General features: G+C 39.6%; 1 protein-coding gene across 3 annotated transcripts in view; it reads left to right on the forward strand.

Annotated features, from left to right (window-relative positions):
- gnpat (glyceronephosphate O-acyltransferase) overlaps window positions 1–22,492 on the forward strand; it is a 120,049-nt gene that overhangs the window by 39,364 nt on the left and 58,193 nt on the right. For all 3 annotated transcript variants that reach the window (XM_052095509.1, XM_052095507.1, XM_052095508.1), the window contains 2 exons: window positions 451–627; window positions 824–953. In XM_052095509.1, the coding sequence (XP_051951469.1) occupies window positions 451–627; window positions 824–953 (307 nt within the window). The remainder of the gene's footprint in view (window positions 1–450; window positions 628–823; window positions 954–22,492) is intronic.

Raw genomic sequence — 22,492 nt, forward strand, 5'->3', positions numbered from 1 at the left:
TGAGGCGAGTTACTATACCACCACAAGGACTTGGAGCGCATTGGGAATTGGGCATGCCAAATTGGGGAGAAAGGGGGAGAAAATAGCAAAATAAAAGACAAAAGGTCATTTTAAGCTATTACTCCATGCGTAAATACGGGTCTGGTGTTGCAGGCTCGTGGACGCATGCTCCATTGCTGAAAAAAATCCTATGGGAAACATTGGATGGATTTCCTGATAGCTCATGAAAAAAATTTGCATTTTCAAAGGCCTCATCTGTGTAGTATTTTTCGCAAGTATATAATTCCAAAGCAGTTTTACAGAGAATATTGCCTTCAAACCCCAGTAACCAAGCTGATGGTGTCAAAGAAAATAAAAATCTTGAATAAGTTTTGAAAGCATCGGATTTCAAAACAAAATTCAGACTACAAGCAACTAAACATATGTGGTGTGTGTGTGTTTGTTTTTCAGGTTTCATCAGAAGCAGGGGACAGCATTGAGTCTGTAACTGAGGAAGCTTCTCTTATTCTGGATGAGATGGCTCACCGCCTGCAACTCAGCACCATCCGCTTCTTCGCCTTTACACTTAGCAAAGTCTTTAAGAGACTCTTCCGCAGTGTGTGTGTCAATGAGGAGGGTATCCAGAGAGTATGTCCTTCTCTTTACTGTTTCTTAATATATGTAAAAATACAGTTTCTATGTCTAAGAGATGAGCAAGATGTAGGTGCCAAAGAATTCTTGTTCATCACACGAAGCTATTATGACTTCAGAAGACTTGGAATTGATGTGCTACTTTTGTAATACATGTGCTACTTTTGTAATACTAGATAAGTTCTCTCTCCAGCTCCAGCAGGCTGTACATGATCACCCAGTGATTCTTCTGCCCAGTCACCGTAGTTACATGGACTTCCTGATGATGTCATACTTGCTCTACATGTATGATCTTCCCCTGCCTGTTATTGCAGCTGGAATGGGTGAGTATGGATCATTTTACATATATACAGTGCATCCAGAATGTATTCACAGCGCTTCAATTTTTCCACATTTTGTTATCTTCATTCATTATTTTCCTCAAAATTCTACAAAGGGTGTGTCTATGGGCAAATTATTTGTAATATTAATTTGATAATAATAATAATAATAGCCTAATAATAATAATAATAATAATTTAGTACATAAATGGGAAAACGAGCCAAATATCATCTTGACATAGTTAAAGGCATCAGCTATTGGATCCCGAGGTAATCATCTGTCGGCACAACCCTAATGTGCATTTCTCTCTATAAATTAACAAAATGTTCAGACAGTGTCCTTGCTGTTTTTATGACACATTCAGAATCATTACAGCTTTTGCCGGTGTCGCTGCGACTCGCTAATGTATATTTTAAAGGCTCACTATTACGGTTTAGTATTTTTCTGTAATGTAGAACAGTGTTAGCAATGTTACTTATAACATTCATTCTCAGCCCTGGAACAGGGACCATTTTCTGATGCCCCCCCAAAATATAAATTTTATATATATGTGTAAGTAATTAAATTAATATCATAAACGTGCAACAAGTCAACTAATGGCTTAAAGTAACGACTACTAGTTGACTAGGAAAATCTTTGGTCGGGGCAGCCCTAGTGTCTTGTATTCTTTAACAGATGAATGCTGTAAATCCACGTAACTGTTCATGTAGACATAATAATAGAGTCTGTATAATTAATTAAACTGTTGTGAAGTGAAGTTGTAATTTTTATTTGTATAGCGCCTTTCACAACACACATTGTTTCAAAGCAGATTTACAGAAAATCCTGCATTAACGGAAAATGAAAACATAATATCTATAAAGTCTTGGTCATCATTGTGTAGTTTTGATTAAATACAATTATCAAGAGTGTATGAAAATAAGTAATTAAATAATAATTGTATTTAGAAACCCAGTGAGCAAGTTGAAGGCAACTGTGGCAAGGAACGCAAAACTCTGTAAGATGTTGGTTAATGGAGAAAAATAACCTTTGGAGAAACCAGGCTCACTTTGGGGGCCTGTTGCCCTCTGGCTAACAGCATAAATATGTTAGTTTTTCTCAAATGCTAAAACACATTTCACAAACGTTTCCTCCATGTTCCCCAATGTCTAAACACAACACCCTTTTCTAAAGCTACATAAACACAACCACACCTTCTCACTTCAAAACTCAAACTTTCACACCAAAAGAGCAGCTTGAAGCTTTCAAAAATGTAAACACTATACACATCATTACACACTACAGCAAAACAATTGAAAACACAATGCTCAATTTGTGAGAAGGTTCTTTGTTTCATAACTGCCAATGCATATTTTTAGAAACTTTACAGTAATGGATCTTCTTAGATCTCTGCAGAGGATTAGGCATTTCATATAAAGTTTCATATAAAGAGTATAAATCTATAGTAAATTCTGCATGTACACTACTGTAACACAACTCAATGCAAAAACAGAATCTATTGCACACAACAGTACTCTTGAAAACATGATCAGGGTGTGAAGTTTTTTTATTTACTTTATATAAACCAACTTTATTCACACCACACACACACACACCACAATCATTGTGCGGCATCATGTCGCTGAGCTGCATCGGGCCACATCACCTCATCCACATCGCAGGCTATATTGTCTCTTGCCAGGCACCGCGGGAAAAACGCCCTGGAATGGCGAATCCATCCTTGGAAGGCCTCCACTGGGATGTCAACACAGGCCAGCTCCATTGCCCTTAGGAGGTTCTCTCTAGTGTATGGTTGTCTGTCATAAACCTTCCATCTCCACGATGAGAAGAACTCCTCTATAGGGTTCAGGAAAGGGGAGTAGGGTGGCAGACAGACGTTTAAAAAGTGGTTACTGTTGGTGGTGAACCACTCTCTGATTTGGTTTGTTCTGTGGAAGCGTACATTGTCCCAAATGATCACATAAATGTGCCCAGGATTGTGTTGTTGGCGGTCCAGGAGGATGTCTTTTAGCTCCTCTAGGAAGGTGAGGAGACGTTGGGTGTTGTAAGACCCAAGGACAGCATGCCGGTGGACAAGCCCCTCCAAACCCATGGCCGCACAAAGAGTAATATTACCCCCCCGTTGGCCAGGAACCTCAGTGATGGCTCTTTGGCCAATGATGTTACGGCCTCTTTGCCTTCGTTTCTGCAGGTTAAAGCCAGCCTCATCCAGGAAGAGGTACTCATGAGGTCTGGCCATCGCGTCCAACTGTAATATCCTCTGTGAAAATTTGAAAGTGCACAGGTGTTCAGAACAACAGTCAATGAGGTAGCACAGTATTGTCCAGAAGTAATGTAGGCCACTGAGCAACACAGTATGTCCACTAACTGTACTGTGAACATGGATGTATACTTACTTGCACATACTCGTAACGTAGGTCTTTGTGTCGCGCAGAGTTGCGCTCAAAAGGAACCCTATAGACCTGTTTCATCCGCATCTTTTGGCGCCGGAGAACTCTGTCTTTTGTGGCCAAGCTGACATCATCAATGCTCTCAAAGTTGACATTATCGGCAATGACTTTGTCGCTGATCTCCCGGAGTCTGATGAGGTTGTTCTCACGAACCATATCCACAATGAGGGTTTCTTGTGCCGCTGTAAATATGGCAACCCTCCCACCTCTATGTGGCATTCTTTCAACTCTAAAGAAAGAAACATGTGTTGTCAATTGACATGTTTTACAATACAGTAACAACGGATTTGAAACCAATAGACTACTTTCACAGGCTTGTAAAATTGTATTGTGACAAAGAAAGCAATAGAGTACAATACCTGTTGTGTTGTCTGAATGCCCTGATAATGGTGGCCACGGTGAACCTACTCAGGTTTGGACGGACTCTTAGTCCTGCTTCAGCCATTGTCATGCCATGGACAATGACATGGTCAATGACTGTTGCTCGCATCTCGTCCGTAATGATGGTGCGAGGTTGTCTTGCTCTCCCTCCTGGACCTCCTCCTCTCCCTTGTTGGCCGCCTCCTCTCCCTTGTTGGCCGCCTCCTCTTCCTCGTTGGCCTGCTCCTCTTCTTCCATGGCCAGCTCTTCTCCCTCCTCTGACTTGAATTCCTCTTCCCCTGACTCTGCCTTCATCCATTGTGTTTGTTTGGAATCTTCAGCAAACTGTGCACTCTGAACTTGCTTTTATACATGTGGTCACAGCATTAGCAACAAGTGTCTTCAATTTTGAGTCGTTGTGTGTAATGAATGACGCCAGGTGTGTTCATTGTGTTCAAATATTGCTGACTGTGGCAAGCATTTTGCATCACATGAGCTTTCATTTGAGAATATGAGCAGAGTTCTTTTGCAACTTGTGTTTTAGCAAGGAAAAATGTGTTAAGATTTATGAGAACGGAGGATTGTGTTTTGTGAATGGTGTCTTCATGTGAAATGTGTTTATGATAGTGGAAAATGATGGCTAGATTTAGTAAATATGTTTAGACAACTGGTCATTTGGTTTAGAGGATTGGCTTTTGTGTTTTAGCATTTGAGAAAAACTGTAATACCAATATTATTATAATTTTTTTCTTTTTTCCTTTTCTCTCCAATTTGGAATGCCCTATTCCCAATGTGCTCCAAGTGTTCGTGGTGGCGGAGGATGAATCTCAGTTGCCTCTGCGTCTGAGACAGTCAATCCGCACATCTTATCACGTGGCTTGTTGTGCATGTTACCGCGGAGACTTGGCATGTGTGGAGGCTTCACGCTGTTCACCACCGCATCCACGCACAACTCGCCTCGTGCCCCATCGAGAGCGAGAATCACACATTATAGAAACAATGAGGAGATTACCCCATGTGACTCTACCCTCCCTAGCAACCAGGCCAATTTGGTTGCTTGGGAGACCTGGCTGGAGTCACTCAGCACTCCCTGGAGTCACTCAGCACTCCCTGGATTCGAACTTGCGACTCCAGGGGTGGTAGTCAGCGTCAAAACACTCTGAGCTACCCAGGCCCCTGCCAATATTTCTTATTTATGTGCAGTCCAAGTCATGGTTTAAAATTATTGAACTAAGTGTTAAGGGCCAGTGTTTAAACAAAGATTTTTTAAGAAATGTAAGATTAATGAGTACTGTCTTTTGAAGTTCATCCTGGATTAACTACAGAAGTTCATATAGATGCATTTTCCTGCTGTGTGCTTTGGTGTCAATGAAACATTGAAAATAATTCTTTACAAACAATTTAGAAAGTTGTGACACTGACTATGTTTACATCGTCACTAGGGCTGGGTGATATGTGAAATATTTGATCTATAATTGCCTTAAATATTGCGATGTCCTATTATGTCATCAACCCCCCTGCTGAGGGTTGTTGAATATTTTTGCTTTATTGATTTTGTTTTTAAAAATATATTTATTGAAACAGAAAAACCTAAAAACATTTATATATTCCTAATATTCAAATTGCGCTTTAAACGAAAAAGTAATTTAAATAATGAAGTGATCAAAAAAATCTTATATAGCCCCCTCCCAAATCCAAACATTTACCATCTCCAACGGCCCCATTTGGCATCACTCAAATATTCGTCTACGAGAACAGGTGGGAAATTACAAATAGCCTAAATTAAGAACTAATGACAATTATAAATGTAAAGAGAAAAATAATGATAATTTAAATGTAAATATAAAAATAAACCATTACTATAGAAAGTTCAACATATTACTGTTTCATATTAGGTGTAAGCCTAATAAATTCTGGCGTGTTCCCAAAATAATGCTGCCAAATGTGTGTTCTGTTTTTTATTTTTTCGTTAATATAATTAAGATATAAAATAGAACATTTAGGTTCAAGGTGAACGTGGTCTTGTATTTTATGATTTCATCACCTTTGTCTTTGTTTAAATCATAAAATGATATACATGTATATATGTATATGTAGTTTTTTCGTTTTTTTTTTAAATTTATATATCTAAAAATTGGCCTGCATCATCTAGAGGGACTCCCAACAAAAGGTTGTTCACATAATTTTTATAAACCATACCATTTTCCAAAAGCGCTTAAACGAATTAGACAAAGAACGCGCAAAATTGAACTTGAGGCTGCATCTCCGCAATGCTTTGAGGGATTGGGACGAAACATGGTACGTGTCATCACCATTAGGCCCTGAGGTTACCTGCAGCGTTTTGTTGCACTGCCCCCTACTGGTCACAAGATATGAAAAAAGCACAGTTTTGCTTATAACATCTGAACAGTCATCAAATTGGTCTCATTAGATTCAGTAGAGCAAAAATTCCTATATCAGCTATTTTGGATGTCGGCATTTTGAATTTAGACATAAAAAGCTGTATTTTACGAACGACTTGGCGTATCGTTACGAAACTAGGTGTGTGTCTTTAGCACCATGCTCTGTAGGGACTCAAAAGCTCGAACTCCTCCTAGACTGTTTGTCCGATTTGTATGAAAAATGGCCTGCAGCATCTAGTAGAGGCACTCATGACAAAAATGTATTCACAGAATTTAAATAAACCATACCGTTTTCGAATGGCGCTTCAGCGAATTTGACGAAGAACGTGCGAAATTATTAAGGCTGTATCTCCGCAAAGCTTTGAGGGATTGGGATAAAACTTGGTACATGTGTGCCCCCTACTGGTCACGAGATATGAAAAAGCATATTTTTTTCTTACAACTTCTGAACAGTTTGTCATAAAACCATCAAATTGGTCTTATTGGATTCAGTGGGGTGTCCTAGGCCATTTGCCCAGAATTTTTGAATTCTGATTTATCTTCAAACGATACGCCAAATAGTTTGTAGTGGGTATGTCTATTTTACTAAAACTAACTTTTGAACGGTTTGAGGTATTATCACCAAATTTGGTAAACGTATATTTGGGCTCATTCTAAGGACCCACCAAAAATATTGCACATCTTTTGCCTCTTGGTGGTGCTATAATAATTAAACTAAAAATGGCTCTAACTAAACATGGTTCTGATCGACTTGACATTTTGCATGCAATGTCTTTGTCCAAGGTGCCATCAAGATCTTTGAGGTCAGTCACATGACCAATCAGCATTCAACAGCTTTTATATAGAGGTGGACAAACAATTGTGCATCTCCACCTCTTGACATTGGTGTGGAACAAAACGTTTAATAAATACTTGAGATTATTTTAAAAGATTACCATTTTGAACTAGTCCTAGGCCGTTCACCCGCTCGTAACCAAACCAGTGAAGAAACAATCTCTGGAGTCCAAAAATGAAAAGCTAGCAAAGGAATTTTGATCCATGGTCACTTTTACAAAAATGGTTAACTCTTGAACAAAATCAGATATTGTCACCAAATTTGCTACACATATTCATGGAGTTATTCTAAGAACACAGAAAAAAATTGTGCATCTCCACCTCTTGGTGGCGCTCTAAAAATTTTTTTTAAATTGATTTAACTATGCAACAGTTTGGCCTATCGACGTTTCAGGTTTTAACATTCAATTCAATGTCGCAAAGCTACACCAAAACAACAAAAAATTGAGACACTTAGGCTATGTTCAGACAGCAGGCAAATATGATTTTTTCTCAAATCAGATCTTTTCAGGCAGACTGTCCACACTATTAATTGCAAAAGATCAAATCAGATTTGTGCGTTCAGACATAACCAACATATCTGTATGGGTTGCTTTGGTAATGACGATGCTTTCAAAACCGATGCGGGAAAAATGAAGATGCATGTCGCTCTCCAAATAAGCACCCTGTCCAGTCCCGGTGCAGAACTCTTCCATTGCACAAGAAAATCCCAGCGACAGAGACTGGTAAATATTGTGATGTTCCGTACTGCAGTCACCGATATTTAAAAAAAAAAAAAAAAGGGTGTGTCTTTGTTTGGAAGGCTGCATTCTCCGGAGGTCGCGTTTGTCTGCCGCATATGACATCGAGGCGGTCTCGTTTCAGAAAAGTGAGTAGGACACTTTGAATGCAGCCTTCGAATGCGACCTGCTTTCATGGGAATTCGGAGGATGCATGAGGTGTATCCTTCGTGGGCACTCGCAACCCACAGTTCTTTGCTTCAACGAAAATGTCTAAAAATAAAATAGCGCCAATATGCCCGTAAATGTGATGATCAAATGCAAGTAATGTTAATTCCCAAGTTGAAGTACCTCAGTAGTACCTCAGAGTATATAATATGTATTATTGTATTTATATATAATTAAAATATAAGTATTAGACTAAAACTACACCTGTAAAAATCTATTTTCTTTTCTCTCTACATCATTATAACATACATTCCAATTCAAAGCGCTAAGCAACCGTGACGTGTTCCGTTTCCGTTTGTCCTACGAAAGCCATCTCATTTAAACTAGACTTGTTTAAAGGAGGACGCTCCGTATACTGCGGCATTCAAAGGACGCGTCCTACTTGGCACGCAGCCTTCGAAACGAGACACAGCCGCCATCGTTGTGTGTCACATTAAGAGTGACGTTAAAGACCATTTCAAATCCAGTCCGGACTGAGACGCGTCTGAAAAAATCTGATTTCAATCGCATTTGAAACCACCTCCCGATGTGGTTTGAATCCGATTTGGAAAAATTATTTCATGTGTTTTTTTTATTTTGCTGTCTAGACAATCAAAAAAAAAAAATACAATCTTGATATGCAAAAAGTCTGGATTGTAGTGGCAGTCTGAACAAGGCCTTCAACTGAGGACACATGAAAAAAATGCATACCTCTTGGTGGTGCTATTACAGTCATGAATGTAAAAAATACCAAATCTGTGTGATACCTCACCTGATGTTTCTCAAAAGTAAGGCACTTTATGATTGTTTTAGATTTTTTTTCAGGGCTCGTCCTGCACTATTTGACGTAGACCCACGAATTAGGTGTCAAATCGACTGGACTATTTACGACACCTGTGCTATGACTTTTCTAAGGGATGGGGGTACAGTGCACCCCTGGGGTTCAAAAAATGTCCTGAGAAATCCCATAAACTTTGATCCATACATATGAACCGTTAAAGTTCTACGCATGCAGAGATTCATAGAGAAATTTTGGTGGACTCATTTCATATGGCCTAGCAAGGAGCTTTACGTGAAATTGGGATAAGATGTAGCCCTGGGGGAAAACCTGGCCCAAAAATGCCCCATAGGCATACTATTGCAAGGGTCTCACCCATGAAAACAATCGTTTTTTTCCTTCTATGACAAAATGATGAATTTTGTAAGATCATATCACCCAATCAGAATGTCATAGAGACATAGGGGCTGGCTCATTTCACTCAAAGTATCATCTTGGAAATGGCATACCCATGCCCTAGCAACCATTTACAACACCCTAGCAACCGCCCCCACAGACTTCCATTTCAAAATGGCTCATAAGTATATCTTCAGAATAGAATGTTGTAGACACTTGGGGATTGGATCTTTTGAGTCAGGTTAGTAATCAGCCAATACGAATCTCTCTGGTCACTGGCTAGCCACGCCCTAGCAACCATTTAGAGAACCTAGCAACCAAAACCCATTGACTTCCATTCAAAAAGGCTGAGAGTGAGATCTTTGGATCAGAATGTCCTAGAGAAATGACAGTTGGCTTGTTTTACTTGAGTTGAGCAACCATTCTTCAAATATCATAATGGAAACTACTTAGCCATGCCCTAGCAAACATTTAGAGTGCCATAGAAACGAAACTGCATAGACTTCCATTCACAATGGCTGAGAGTGATATCTTTGGATCAGAATGTACTAGAGAAATGACAGTTGGCTTGTTTTACTTGAGTTGAGCAACCATTCTTCAAATATCATAATGGAAACTACTTAGCCATGCCCTAGCAACCATTTAGTGCACCCTAGCAACCAAAACCCATTGATATCCATTAAAATGAACTAGATATCTCTGGTTCAAAATATCACATCATTGTTGGCTCTTATGACTCAGATCAGCAAGGAGCCTTTTCAGTATCACCTTGGTAACTGCCTAGAAACCAGATGGGGTTACCCTAGCAACCAAGTAACAAATCACATATCTCTGTATTATTTGACATGGCTAAAAATTAGATTTTTGTTTGTTTTTTCAAAGTCTTGAATAATTTTGCTTTAAAAGTTATTGATTCAACCACTGGAGTCGTATGGATTAATGTTATGCTGCCTTTGTGCTTTTTACAGCTTCAGAATTTTGGTACCCAATTTTCAACAAATTTAGTTTAGGCAGGATCTATTGTCAATTTGTGTTATTTGGCAACCACTGGATAATTTCTGTCAATTCTGATTCTTTTGTTTTTCTTTACATGTGCTTGGACCCCAATGATTGCTGCTTGTGGCTATATTTATTATTCTTATTCTGCCCTAAAAGTGTCTGGTCGCCAGAGCTGTACGTCGCAGAGACCCCAAACTTAGTGAGATGGTTCGTAATTGCACCCACTTCTTGGGCAAGCAAACACGCATTTGTCAGACACTAGGTGGTGCTATAAAAGGTCCTTCACATTTTCTATTTTAACTCTGCAACTGTATGGGTTAGAATAAAACAAATTCCCTTTGAATCCTCGGGTCAAACTCTAAAAAATTAGGTCACTGCCAGTTTCATTTCCACCTATGAAATTTATCCTCCATTTTGAATTTTTTGAAAAACCTAACTCCTCCTAGGCCGTATGTCTGATTCGCACAAAATGTTGTGTGCATCTACTATTGACCCTCCTAACAAAAAGTTATCAAAATAGTTTTGATTCGTCAAAGCGTTGCAAAGATATAAGCCAATGGTCAGGTGTCATCCATTTTTTACGAATTGACCTTTATCTACCAAATGGGAAGGCCAAATTTTATGAAACTTGTTACACCTAGACAACAGGACATTCTAAGGCCATATGCAAAGTTGCATTAAATATCGCCTAAATAGAGGACACTACAACTAAACCTTCCTAACTCCGCAACAGTATGATCAATGAAGTTGACTATTGGTATGCATCTTGTTTTTCGCAAATGCTAACATACTACAATATCGCTTGGACAAATGAAAAACATAGCAGCCAGCAACCAATTCAATTTCGGCAGCAAATAACCATTCATCAAATGTGAATGGTTAACCATTATGAAAATGAAGACATTTGTACATGGTGTCAAAACGAGGCTGTGTACCAAATGTTTGGGGATCGGCCGCAAGGTGCTGCTATAATAAGCAAATATATATTTGTGTTAATATCTCCATCTAAATTTCTAACAAAAATTCTTGTTCCATCTGAATCCTTGCGTCAGGTTCTATGAAATGTATATCTGTTTTATTTCCTTTTAAATTGTTTTCATCATTCTAATTTTCTGAAAAAAAACTACTTTTTCGAACTCCTCCTAGGTGTTCATCGGATCTTCACCTAATTTTGCACACGTCAGCTCTAGACCATGCTGGCAAAATTGTTTTCAGAAGAATTTTGATTGGTAAAAGTGTTTTGAAGATATAAGTGTGGAACGCTCTCGCTTCAAGAGAGGGAAAATTTAATATTTATAACACACTTTTATGTACAGCACTTTCACTAAGTCTTTCTCTGGAACACTGGGTTCCCTTGTCACTCTCTCCTCCGCTCTGGAGGTTCTGTGGCTGCTTTTATGCCGCTCTCCCCGTGCTCAATAGAATTAGAGACAGGTGTTAGACATGATTTAGTTCAGGTGCAAGTGCCCTTACCGCTTCCTCTCCCCGACAGGTGCTTGACCACACCCCCGCTGCCACAATAAGCCAATGAATTGCCTGGGCCTTGCTCGTTTGGACTAATTGACCAATATCTGCAAAGCTCAAACTTAACAAAGCTTCGGATACTTTGATTAAAAGACCCATTTGAGGATGCATGCAAAGTTTTGACCAATTTCGCCTATAGTCGGTGCTACAACTAAAACGGTGTTATTACTGTTATGACTATGTTTGACTGGTCTCATTACATTTACTGGGATTTGCCAAGTGCAACAATAGCATATTTGCAATGGTTTGCCCTATGGCCATTTGCCATTTTGGATTTACTGTGAAAACTTCTATGATTCAATTTCATACATTTCATGTCTCAGAGTATGCATTTGGTGTTTTATGCACACCGGTAAGCAAATTCATTACCATTCATTATTAGTTACAATGTACAAAACACAAAAGCTGTGTACACAGTTGAGCTGATCATTTAGATATTAAATTGTTTATTTGGTTGTAGTCTCAGTTCTATAAAAGGTTAAAGATTAGAGGTTAAACACAACAATTCACAAAATTGCATAGGTTTTTAAGTTAGAGGGCCTTTTCTTATAGAAATACATATGTCAAAGTGCTTAAAATAAATACTTGTGGACCTACAAAGTTTTGAACTGCAAATTGTGTCTACACATTGGTTACTGGAGGTTCATACACAGTGTATGCACAGTATCTATTCTTTCAAATTTGACTGTTATGGTTCCCAAACCATGGACCCCAATAATTGCTACTTGCAGCTATATTTATAATTATTTTCCAGAACTCCATGCTATAGAGTTTAATTTGATTTCATCATCAAAATGGTGTCTAATCAATTAATTCTTAAAACTTTTAACTGGTGGAAATAGAACTTTTCAATGTCATTTCATTTTTTGCCAAACTTCTATTCAACAGCAGTCTCACTTTATATATTCTTTATTATCATTACAGTGAATATAACATTTTACTATCCAGTTGTATTGTATTTCTGTCACAATTTCATCAATTTCAGGGCTCTAGCTTATATTTTGAAATGTGCTTTTATTATTTAAGTATTTTTGCCTGAAGTTTCACTTTCCTGATAAGTGGTTTGCAACAGAACAAACAAACTAATCAGAAATCCAATCCCTTTACACTGGCCTTTTTGTGTCTGAAAAATGAAATGTAGAACACTGTTTTGGAGTGTTTGTATTTTTTGTTTTTTTTAGATGACAGATGTTTGTGTATGTTGTAATTTTTAAATGTTATGTCTTTATTGTATTACTGTAAAGCTTTTTGGTCAACTCTGTTCATGGAAACTACTTGGCCATGCCCTAGCAACCATTTAGAGCACCCTAGCAACCAAACTGCATTGATTTCCATTCAAAATGGCTGAGAGTCCATAAAAGTTGATTTTATATTGTGATGATACTACACTTTAAAAATGTATACACTACATGGCTGAGTGCATAGTACATTTTGTAAGTGTATAGTGTGTCATTTGGAAAACAGCTTAGGACATTTCATGATTTTAATTTGATTAATTGTCCACTTCAGTGTAAGGAGTAACAGCGTGTCAGTCATACTGCGTGCTGGTACCAGATTGAGTCGGTGCTTTGTACGGCAGAAACACTGGTATTGTTACATCTTTTTTTATTTTAGTATCGACTTGGTACCGAAGGACACTTGTGCACAGCATAGAGTTACAGATGTTATATACTGATGCAGCTTACTTGTCATGTTTTTTTTTTTCATGAAGCATAAATGGAATATGATAAAATTTGACATCTTAGCAGATGATGGGAAATTGGGCGGCTTCTCCCAGTTCCTATGCTGCCTTCACGTGCTGTCGAAATGTTCCTACTTCCCACTTCTGAAGTGGTAATTACAGCAGGGGTAATGTCTTTGCCACTGAGATCTGTCACCGCCACAGGCAGCTCTCACTCGACCCGTCACCATCACAGGCAGCTCTCACTGGACCCGTCACCGCCACAGGCAGTTACAGTAAGTTGCGTCTCCCTCTCGATGCGAACCCAGTATGCTGCGTCTCCCTCAATCCGGACACAGCTTTTTCGCTGGAATGGGTGGGGCTTAAGTGAAAAAAATTAGGCTTTACTCTCTGCCCCATTTATATTTTACTCTTCAGCAGCCTTATTTTGAATCTTTAGGTTCAAGTGCGAGTATTTTTTATTGTTATTCAGTCCCACCAGGATTTCGTGGCACATTTTCCTGATTTTTATTTTATTTATTTATTTTTTTTGGAGTTGTTTTGCAGTGAAAACTTGCAAATCATCATTATGTGCCTCTGTAATTGTGTTAATTACTTTGTAAACAATGTCAATATTTTAGTTCACAATAACTGAATATGCAGTTAGCAAGAAAAAAAATATTATAAACCAAATTAGGCTGCAATACTTTTAGGTGAAACCTGTGGGTATTGGAAGACCCTTAATAATTTTTGTATTAATTTTTTCATTTTTTATTACTACAGACAATGCAAGAACTTCAGAAGACTGCTTCAGGCTTTTCTAGCATTTGCTTTGCAGCTATCAAACATGAAGGGAAGCGATGGGATTCCCTCAGATTTAGTGACATTTTAATTTTTTGCAGAAAATGTGCGGAAATTATAAAAAATTGCAAGCTACCGCAAATAATGCAGCGATTGGTTGAATTTGCAAGAATTCTGCGATTGCTAAATCCTGGAGGGACTGTATATCTCCTGTATGGCAGGGGATGAAATGTAAAACTGTGCCTCCTGAACCAAAAGTAACAAACATATCAGAATCAGCTTTATTACCAAGTATGCTTACACATACAAGTAAATTGTCTTGGTGACAGGATAGAGTGCACAACAATACAAAAACAGCTTATAAATATAAATATTTATACACATGCATACATACACATAGATAGTGCAATTTTATTTTATTTTTTTCAGAGGAATGAAATGGCAGAAGAGGTAGATGTGTTTGATAAATATAAAAAGACTAAACCGTGTATTGTACATAATTATTGCTTAATGGGGCAATTTTAACTGTTCATGAGACTGAGGGAAAAAACTGTTCCTGTGACTGACGGTTCTGGTGCTCAGAGCTCTGAAGCATTGGCCCAAAGGCATCAGTTCAGAAAGGTAATTGGCAGGGGGATTGGGGTCCAGAGTTATTTTCCAGCCTTTTTTCCTCACTCTGGAAGTGTAGAGTTCTTGAAGGGGGGGGTAGATGGCAACCAGTAATCCTCTCAGCAGACCAAATTGTCCTTTTGTAGTCCTGTGATGTCTGATTTCGTAGCTGAACCAAACCAGACAGTTATTTAAGTGCAGAGGACAGACTATGACTGCTGAGTAGAGCTGTATCAGCAGTGCCTGTGGCAGGTTGAACTTCCTCAGCTGATGAAGGAAGCACAATCTCTGCTGGGGCTTTTTCACAATGGAGTCAATGTGTGTCTCCCACTTCAGGTCCTGTGAGATGGTAGTGCCCTGGAACCTCAATGATTCCACTGCTGCCACAGTGCTATTTAGAATGGCGTGAGGGTGTTCCTCAAAGTCCAAAATCATCTCCACCTTTTTAATGTGTTCAGCTCAAGGTTGTTATGACTGCACCGACAGCCAGCCGTTCAGCCTCTTTTCTGTATGCAGACTCATTGTCATCTCTGATGAGGCCGATGACAGTGGTGTCGCCTGCAAACTTCAGGAGCTTGACAGAGGGGTCCTTGGTGATGCAGTCATTGGTGTAGAGGGAGAAGAGTAGTGGGGAGAGCTACAGCATTGTTGCTGATTGTACAGGTGCTGGAAGTGAATTTCCCCTGTCTCACAAGCTGCTGCCTGTCTGTCAGAAAGCTGGTGATCCACTGACATATAGACATGGGAACAGAGTTGGTGTAATTTGTTCTGGAGTATAGCTGGGATGATTGTGTTGAAAGCTGAAGTCCACAAAAAGGATCCTTGCATATGTTCTTGGTCTGTCCAAATGTTGCAGGATATGATGCAATCCCATGTTGACTGCATCATCCACAGACCTGTGTAGGGAATAAAGGAAATGTGACATTTAGGAGGGAACTTTAAATTGCCCTCATTCTCACACCATTATATGTAAGGATATTTGGTATGCTAAATTCAGAATGGAATTTAGGGTCTCGAACTATGTGAGCTATGAACTAAATTAAACTGTCCTTATTGTACCTTATTAGGTAATGAAATGTATAATGGAATTAGTTGCGTTCGACAACCATTATAAATGAGAGAAATTACAAATAACTAGATTATTTGTCTTAATAGATTCTCCACCATTGAAATCGTAATGCAATGTCTTGTTGTATCAGCTCGCAAGGTCTACTGTAAGGAATTAGCTTTAATACGTGAATTATGATTAATTCACTTATTGGAGTGATATTATTCTCATGGCTTATTGAAAATATCACACATATTTAGGTACAGCTTTGAAGCAAAGTCTTTTAGAAACAGGGATAAGATTATTTCTCAAAATATACTAGTCACGTCGTCTTTGATCACAGGCAAACTTTATTACTATTCTAAACCTAAATCTAAGCTAACACATATATACATAAGACAGGTTGGTGAAAAGTGACAGAATACAAAATAAATGATCAGTACAGTGAAAATGAACTTTATAGAGTCTGTTGACAATACCTTAAGAACCATTTATCCTTATTTGAGTCTACATTGATTTGCTATCAGATTACCCAAATTGTTTAATACACTAGCACTTTTTGCACAATATTGGAGATGTACTTGCGTGTCTGTTTCCTTGCCTTGTTTGTGTTGCTTGATTCATGGCGCTTGGTCGAAAGTTCGTTCCGTCGATGTTTTTGACCTCTGTATGATCAAATTTATTGTTTGTATGAATGATGAGGTTAGCTGTGAAGCGAGGCCTTCTTGGGACGTCGAATCCCAAGCTTCCTTGTGCCTCACATGCCATGGACCTGGCAGTAAGCGGAGCTACCAGCACTTGCAGGCAGAAGAGAGAAGAGCACGAAGGAGCCAAGAGAGGATGAAGAGATGAAGTGTGTTCTTCTTGTTTGGAAATATTTGAACTGAAATTGGCCGCATCCCCAAAGGTGTCCTTCACCAATCAGAAGTGACTTTTCAGAGTCAAATGGTCAACTGGGCTGTCTTTTCTGAAAAGTGATTTATGATCCTTTGTTCCAGAGTCTTAAAAATATCCCGCTCAAAAATAGTGCATATTTAATCATGAACTTTTATATTTTGAGAATGGTACAAGAGACATAATATTCATTGTCATCAGCTTTCTCTGCATATGCCAGCAAACGCTTGCATACTAAACATTACATTTTTTCATGGATGTTATACATGTAGGTAACAAAACATGAAAATCCCTGGTTACAAAATAATACTGGTTCATGATTTATACAACATGAATTTTAACAAGTTAAGCCTTATAGTTACCATTCTTGGTAGACTGAGATGAAAATTAAAGATTATATTTATAAATTATAGGCGATTGCACATCGCTACACACATTTTAAAGGGGTCCGTCAGTCATTAATTTGTCAGGTACAAATGTTACCACAGTTAAAAGTGATTTTCAGCATTATCTAGCAAGGGTAGATTAAGATGAAATGTCTTAGAGTTGTGCAAATACACATCATCTTCACAGATCTTAACTGCAGGTTGAGTAGTAGGAGTGGGAGGAGGGGGATTGCTGGAGGTGTTGGTGTTTTGTGTGAAGTGAAGGTCCGAGTGGGTGTGGTGTGTGTGATTGGGCCTTTCAAATCTACAGTAGAACACATTCAGGTTGTTGGTCCACCACAGGGTTGGGGTAGGAGTCCTGTAATTTGTGAGTTGTTTCATGCCACTCCACACTGATGCAGGGTCGTTAGCTGAAAACTTATTTTCCAGCTTCTCAGAGTAACTTCTCTTAGCCACTCTGATTTCCCTATTCAGTTTGTTTCCCTACTGATTTTACAAGACTTTATCCCCACACCTGTAAGTATCCTCTTTGGCATGACTAAGCTGTCTGAGTTTTCCTGTAAACCATGGTTTATAGTTATTGAATGATAAATAAGTCCAAGTAGGAATGCGCATATCCTCACAGAAACCGATATATGATGTAACCGTATCTGTGAGCTCACCCAGGTCTGTGGTTGCAGCATTAAAAACACTCCAATCCGTGCAAATGAAGCAGGCTTGTAGTTTCCGCTCTGCTTCATTGGTCCACCTCTGTAGAGTCCTTACTACTGGCTTGGTTGACTTTAATTTCTGCCTGTAGGTTGGAATAAGGTAAATCAGACAGTGATCAGAGAGTCCCAAAGCTGCTCTAGGGACAGAGCGATATGCATTCTTATTGTTGTGTAGCAATGATCCAGTATATTCCTGTCTCTGGTGGGGCATGTAATGTGCTGTTTGTATTTGGGCAGTTCAAGTGTGAGATTTGCATTGTTAAAATCCCCCCCAAAAATAACGGAGTCTGGGTATGGCATTTGCGCCATTGATTTGATCAGTCAGCTGTTGCAGAGGTGTGTTCACTCTCTCACACACACACACACGTTTGGCACGATATACACACTCACCAGAATAAAAGAGGAAAACACATGTGGTGAGTAGAAAGGCTTGCAGTTAATAAAGAGCACTTCCAAATTAGGACAGCACATTCTCTTTAACGTTGTTACATCTGTACACCAACTTTTATTGTTGTAAAAGCATGTTCCACCGCCTCTCGTTTTCCCCGTTAACTCCGCGATTCAATCCCTTCTGAGCAGCTGAAAGCCTGGCAGATGTAACGCGCTGTCTGGAAAGGCTTCTCTCAGCCAGGTTTCTGTGAAGTACAAGGCAGCTGAGTTTGAAAAGTCTTTGTACGTGTGAGGAGATGTAGTTTGTCCGTTTTGTTAAAAAGAGATTGGAGATTCGCTAGATGAATGCTTGGCAGCGCTGTTCGATAGCCGCGCCGACGGAGTTTCACCTGTGCACCGGCTCGTCTCCCTCGCCTGCATCTTGTTGCGCATTTTAACAATGACTCTGACTAATGTCCAGCAAAACATCTGAATATTTGAAAACTGGGAAAAGGTTGTCTGGTACATGCAGCTGAATGTTCAGCAGTTCGTCCCTTGTAAAACTGACTGGAAAAGGAGTACTAAACACTGGACACACAAACAAAAAAACAAAAGTGCTCCAAACCAAGGCAGCCATTCGTGGCGCCATCATGGAAATTTGTTGGGAATAAGACATCTTTCAAGACCAACACTTTACACAGATGACATACATGACCAGTAGACCCATGTATTAGTATAAATAACAATATAACTCACAGAAAAACAAAACAATCAGTAAATACAAAATTAGGGGTAATTTACAATGAGCTAGACATATGGGAAAGTGGTAACAACATCTTACTCTTAGTAGCACTGTTGTGCAAGTTGCACATCTGCAAATTTTGCAGCGATGCAGACTTTACATTGTGAGGTTGCAAAAAGTTTTCTTGTGGAAAGTACAGGCAGAATGCATATGGATTGTAGAGGCAAGATAAGTGCATATATACTGTATGTATTAAGTAGTAGTGTATAGACTGTATACTTGTGCATTTGGAAATATTTTTAAACTGTCCATGTGGTGGTGGTAGGTGGAGTGGGAGCTGCCTGTGGAGGTGGTAGGTCGAGTGAGAGCTGCCTGTGGCAGTGGCAGTTCGAATGAGAGCTGCCTGTGGCAGTAGCTGAAAGATTTTTCCCCCTCTCGGTAATTATGAGTATGTCGTGTCCACGGGCTTTGTTGTCGGAAAGAACAGGAAACATGGACGATGCCAGGTTCATTCATTAATATTTGAGGAACTTTTATTTTGACAACATAATTCATTCAGGTAGCTTGCTGACGATAATGGAATTTTGGTCAAATACAAGCCATTTTCACCGTGTAGAAATTTTCAACATGCATAGAATGGTTGCTAATATACATAAATTAATATGACCAAAATGGCAAGCACTAAAAATTAGCTGTATTTAGAAAAATTACCAAAACCTGTCATTCACTACTGAAACTGTACTCTCTCCGTCATGTTGGAAGTTTAGGACTCCTCCCATCTCAGTAACTCTAGTATCTAGAATTCTGAGTTTCCCACTTGAACCTCCAACTTCGCTGGGTCATTCATGTGCTCGTAACTCATAATTACAATATTTCTGTGTCCACTTGAAGGGCACACTAGTGACTGCTGAATGCAACCTCTCAGTGCGACTTATTCACCTTATTCAGCCCCGCCCTTTTTCTGCACTCCGCTCTTCTGATATTTGTCATTTAATTTCCTGTTTGTATTGAAGCTACTTCGAGTCGATCAAATGGATTACGTGTGGGAGCACAAAGTATTTTTCCCATGAGTTGGTGTGAGTCTCCAAAACCACTTTACTACTAGAAAATGCTAGTGAGTTTTTCTGTCACTGTAAATGTTTAAGTGTTTAATTGTTATACGTGTTATTTAGCTTAATTTTTAGGTTTCAGCTTGTTAAAATGTGTAGTTGACATGACATTTCTAACAGTGACCGCTCGTATTATTTCACATGCAGTTCATAACATTAAAGACAATTACAATTGTAATTTTTTAATTTGTCACCCTATATTTTTAGATGCTTAAATGTGATTAAAATGTTTGTTAACTGAATATAAAATAAAACATACACTTTCACGTGTGTGTGTGTGTGTGTGTGTGTGTGTGTGTGTGTGGGGAATGGGGAATGGAGCCAGTCGGAGCCATTCCCCATGGCTCCGACAGGGATGTCCTCTGGCTCCCACATTATTTAATATCTATTTCGACCGCGTGGTTCGTGAAGCCTTCGATGGCTGTACTGGAGGAATTTCCATCTGGTATAGATATAATGGGAGGTTGATCGACACCCGGGTGCAGTCAAGGGATGGCTCCCTATTGGTCAACCACATTATGTATGCTGATGATCTGGTAATTGCTGCTCACTCAGAGGAGGAATTGGGGGCGCTGCTGATGAACCTGGAGCTTGCCACCAAGAGATGGGGCCTTACCATCAGCCCAACCAAAACAAAGCACCTTCCTGGGTATTATGTACCATCAGACACTTCACCCCCACAGCTCCCAATTGGTGATGGGGCAGTTGTGGAGAGAGTGGAGTGTTTTCCATACCTGGGAAGTGTGCTTATGACCAGCTCCGGTTTGACAGCAGAGGTCTCACTCCGAATCAGTCGAGCGGCATTATCTTTTCATTGGTTGCGTAACGCTGTGTGGAAGCTACCCGGTTTGTTGCTCCGCACGAAGCTTCAGGTATTCTCGGCCACGGTCATTCCCTCCCTTCTCTATGCTTGCGAAACGTGGACCCCCCTAATGGAACATCATCGCCGATTAGAAACATTTAGGCTGGCCTGCCTAAGATCCATCCTGGGTTTAACCAGGCTGGATTGTGTGAGGAGCTCACAAATCTTTGAAAGATGTGGACAGTCCCATTGGTGAGCTCCTACGGCAGGCAAGGTTGCGTTGGCTGGGTCATGTAGCCCACATGCCTGGCCACCGCATGCCTAAACAGTTTCTGTTCGGCCGGATAGAGGGGGCTAAGCGGGCGCAGCACGGGCAGGAGAAGATATGGAGTGATGTGGTACAGGAGGATGTGGAGCTGAGTGGACTTGCCAATGACTGGTACCAGCGGTGTCAAGATCGGCCTCTTTGGAGGAGGCTTGTGAAGGACGCTGCTGGCCAGTTGGAGGCAGTCGCCCTCCAACAACAATGGAGGGCAGAGGAGCGACGCTCACAACAACGAGCAGAGCGCAGGGTGGCTAAAGCACAGCAAGTTGGCACAGGTGGTGCATCAGCCAGTCATCTCAGTCATTGGACCCATGTCACCTGTTGGATCTGTCCCGTGACCTCCTGCCAGCGGGCGTTCGACACTTCACGTGGCCTTAACCTGCACATAGCCTGGCACAAGCGTCGTGGTGGCGTCACCGCCACTTAGTGGCGAATGGCGTGGTGTGTGTGTGTGTGTGTGTGTGTGTGTGTGTGTGCGTGTGCGCCTATAAATAAAGTTGCACCCCTCCCCCCCATCCTGGTTTAATGCTTAACAAATCTGCATACCTTAACTATAACGCAATGGGTGAATGACGAGAAGATGGTCAGAGGTGTCTTGCAAGATATTTTAAATGACTTTTTGTTGTCTCTTGGACTTTCATGAGCACAGAGGCACATCAGTACGTCCACAGTTTAAAGGTAAACTTCATGTGCGTTTGTGAATGAAGTACACTGCTTCTTGAACACTTTAAAATACTCATGATAGCTCTATGTAAATCCACTTTGCTTGCTTATTACACTTTGACATCAACACCATAGATTTCTATATAGCAACCACTAGAACAGAAGTTCCGAGACAAAATTTTCAAGATGGCTGTGTGCTAGTTTCTCTGGCGCATAAGGTGAATACAGAGATGCGACTTAACTGTGTTTTTTTTTTTCTCTCTCAACAATGCAATTTTGACCCGGTGCAACTTAGTCAGGTGTGACTTTTTTCTGGAAAATACGGTATGTACTTAATGCAAGTAAGCATTTGAAACAATGTACTTGTTTTGTACATTGAGTGCTGTGCAAAACATTTAGTCAGTTGTGAAAGATGTAGAGTGAGGATGTTTTCAAAAATAATGCCATGAATAATTTTTATTAGTTAAATTCATACAAAATGCAGTGTAGGGCTCACAGTTTTGGAGCGGGTGTGTTTATTAGCAATAATTAATAATTATCATAGACAACCATCAATTATTAATAAATAGAACATTGATTAGAATCAATGTTACACAGGCACCAATTTATGTAGGTTCACAGGTTGGTTAGATCAGTTTTACTATCAGATATAAATTAATAAGTAATGTGTATTAATTATTAATTAATAGTTAAGTTAATTAATAGAATTTAATTAGTTAAATTCTATCCTCGGGGCACCACTCTTTGACAAGAG

This window comes from Xyrauchen texanus, chromosome 28 (genome assembly GCF_025860055.1).
Source record: "Xyrauchen texanus isolate HMW12.3.18 chromosome 28, RBS_HiC_50CHRs, whole genome shotgun sequence".
NCBI classification, from domain to species: domain Eukaryota; kingdom Metazoa; phylum Chordata; class Actinopteri; order Cypriniformes; family Catostomidae; genus Xyrauchen; species Xyrauchen texanus.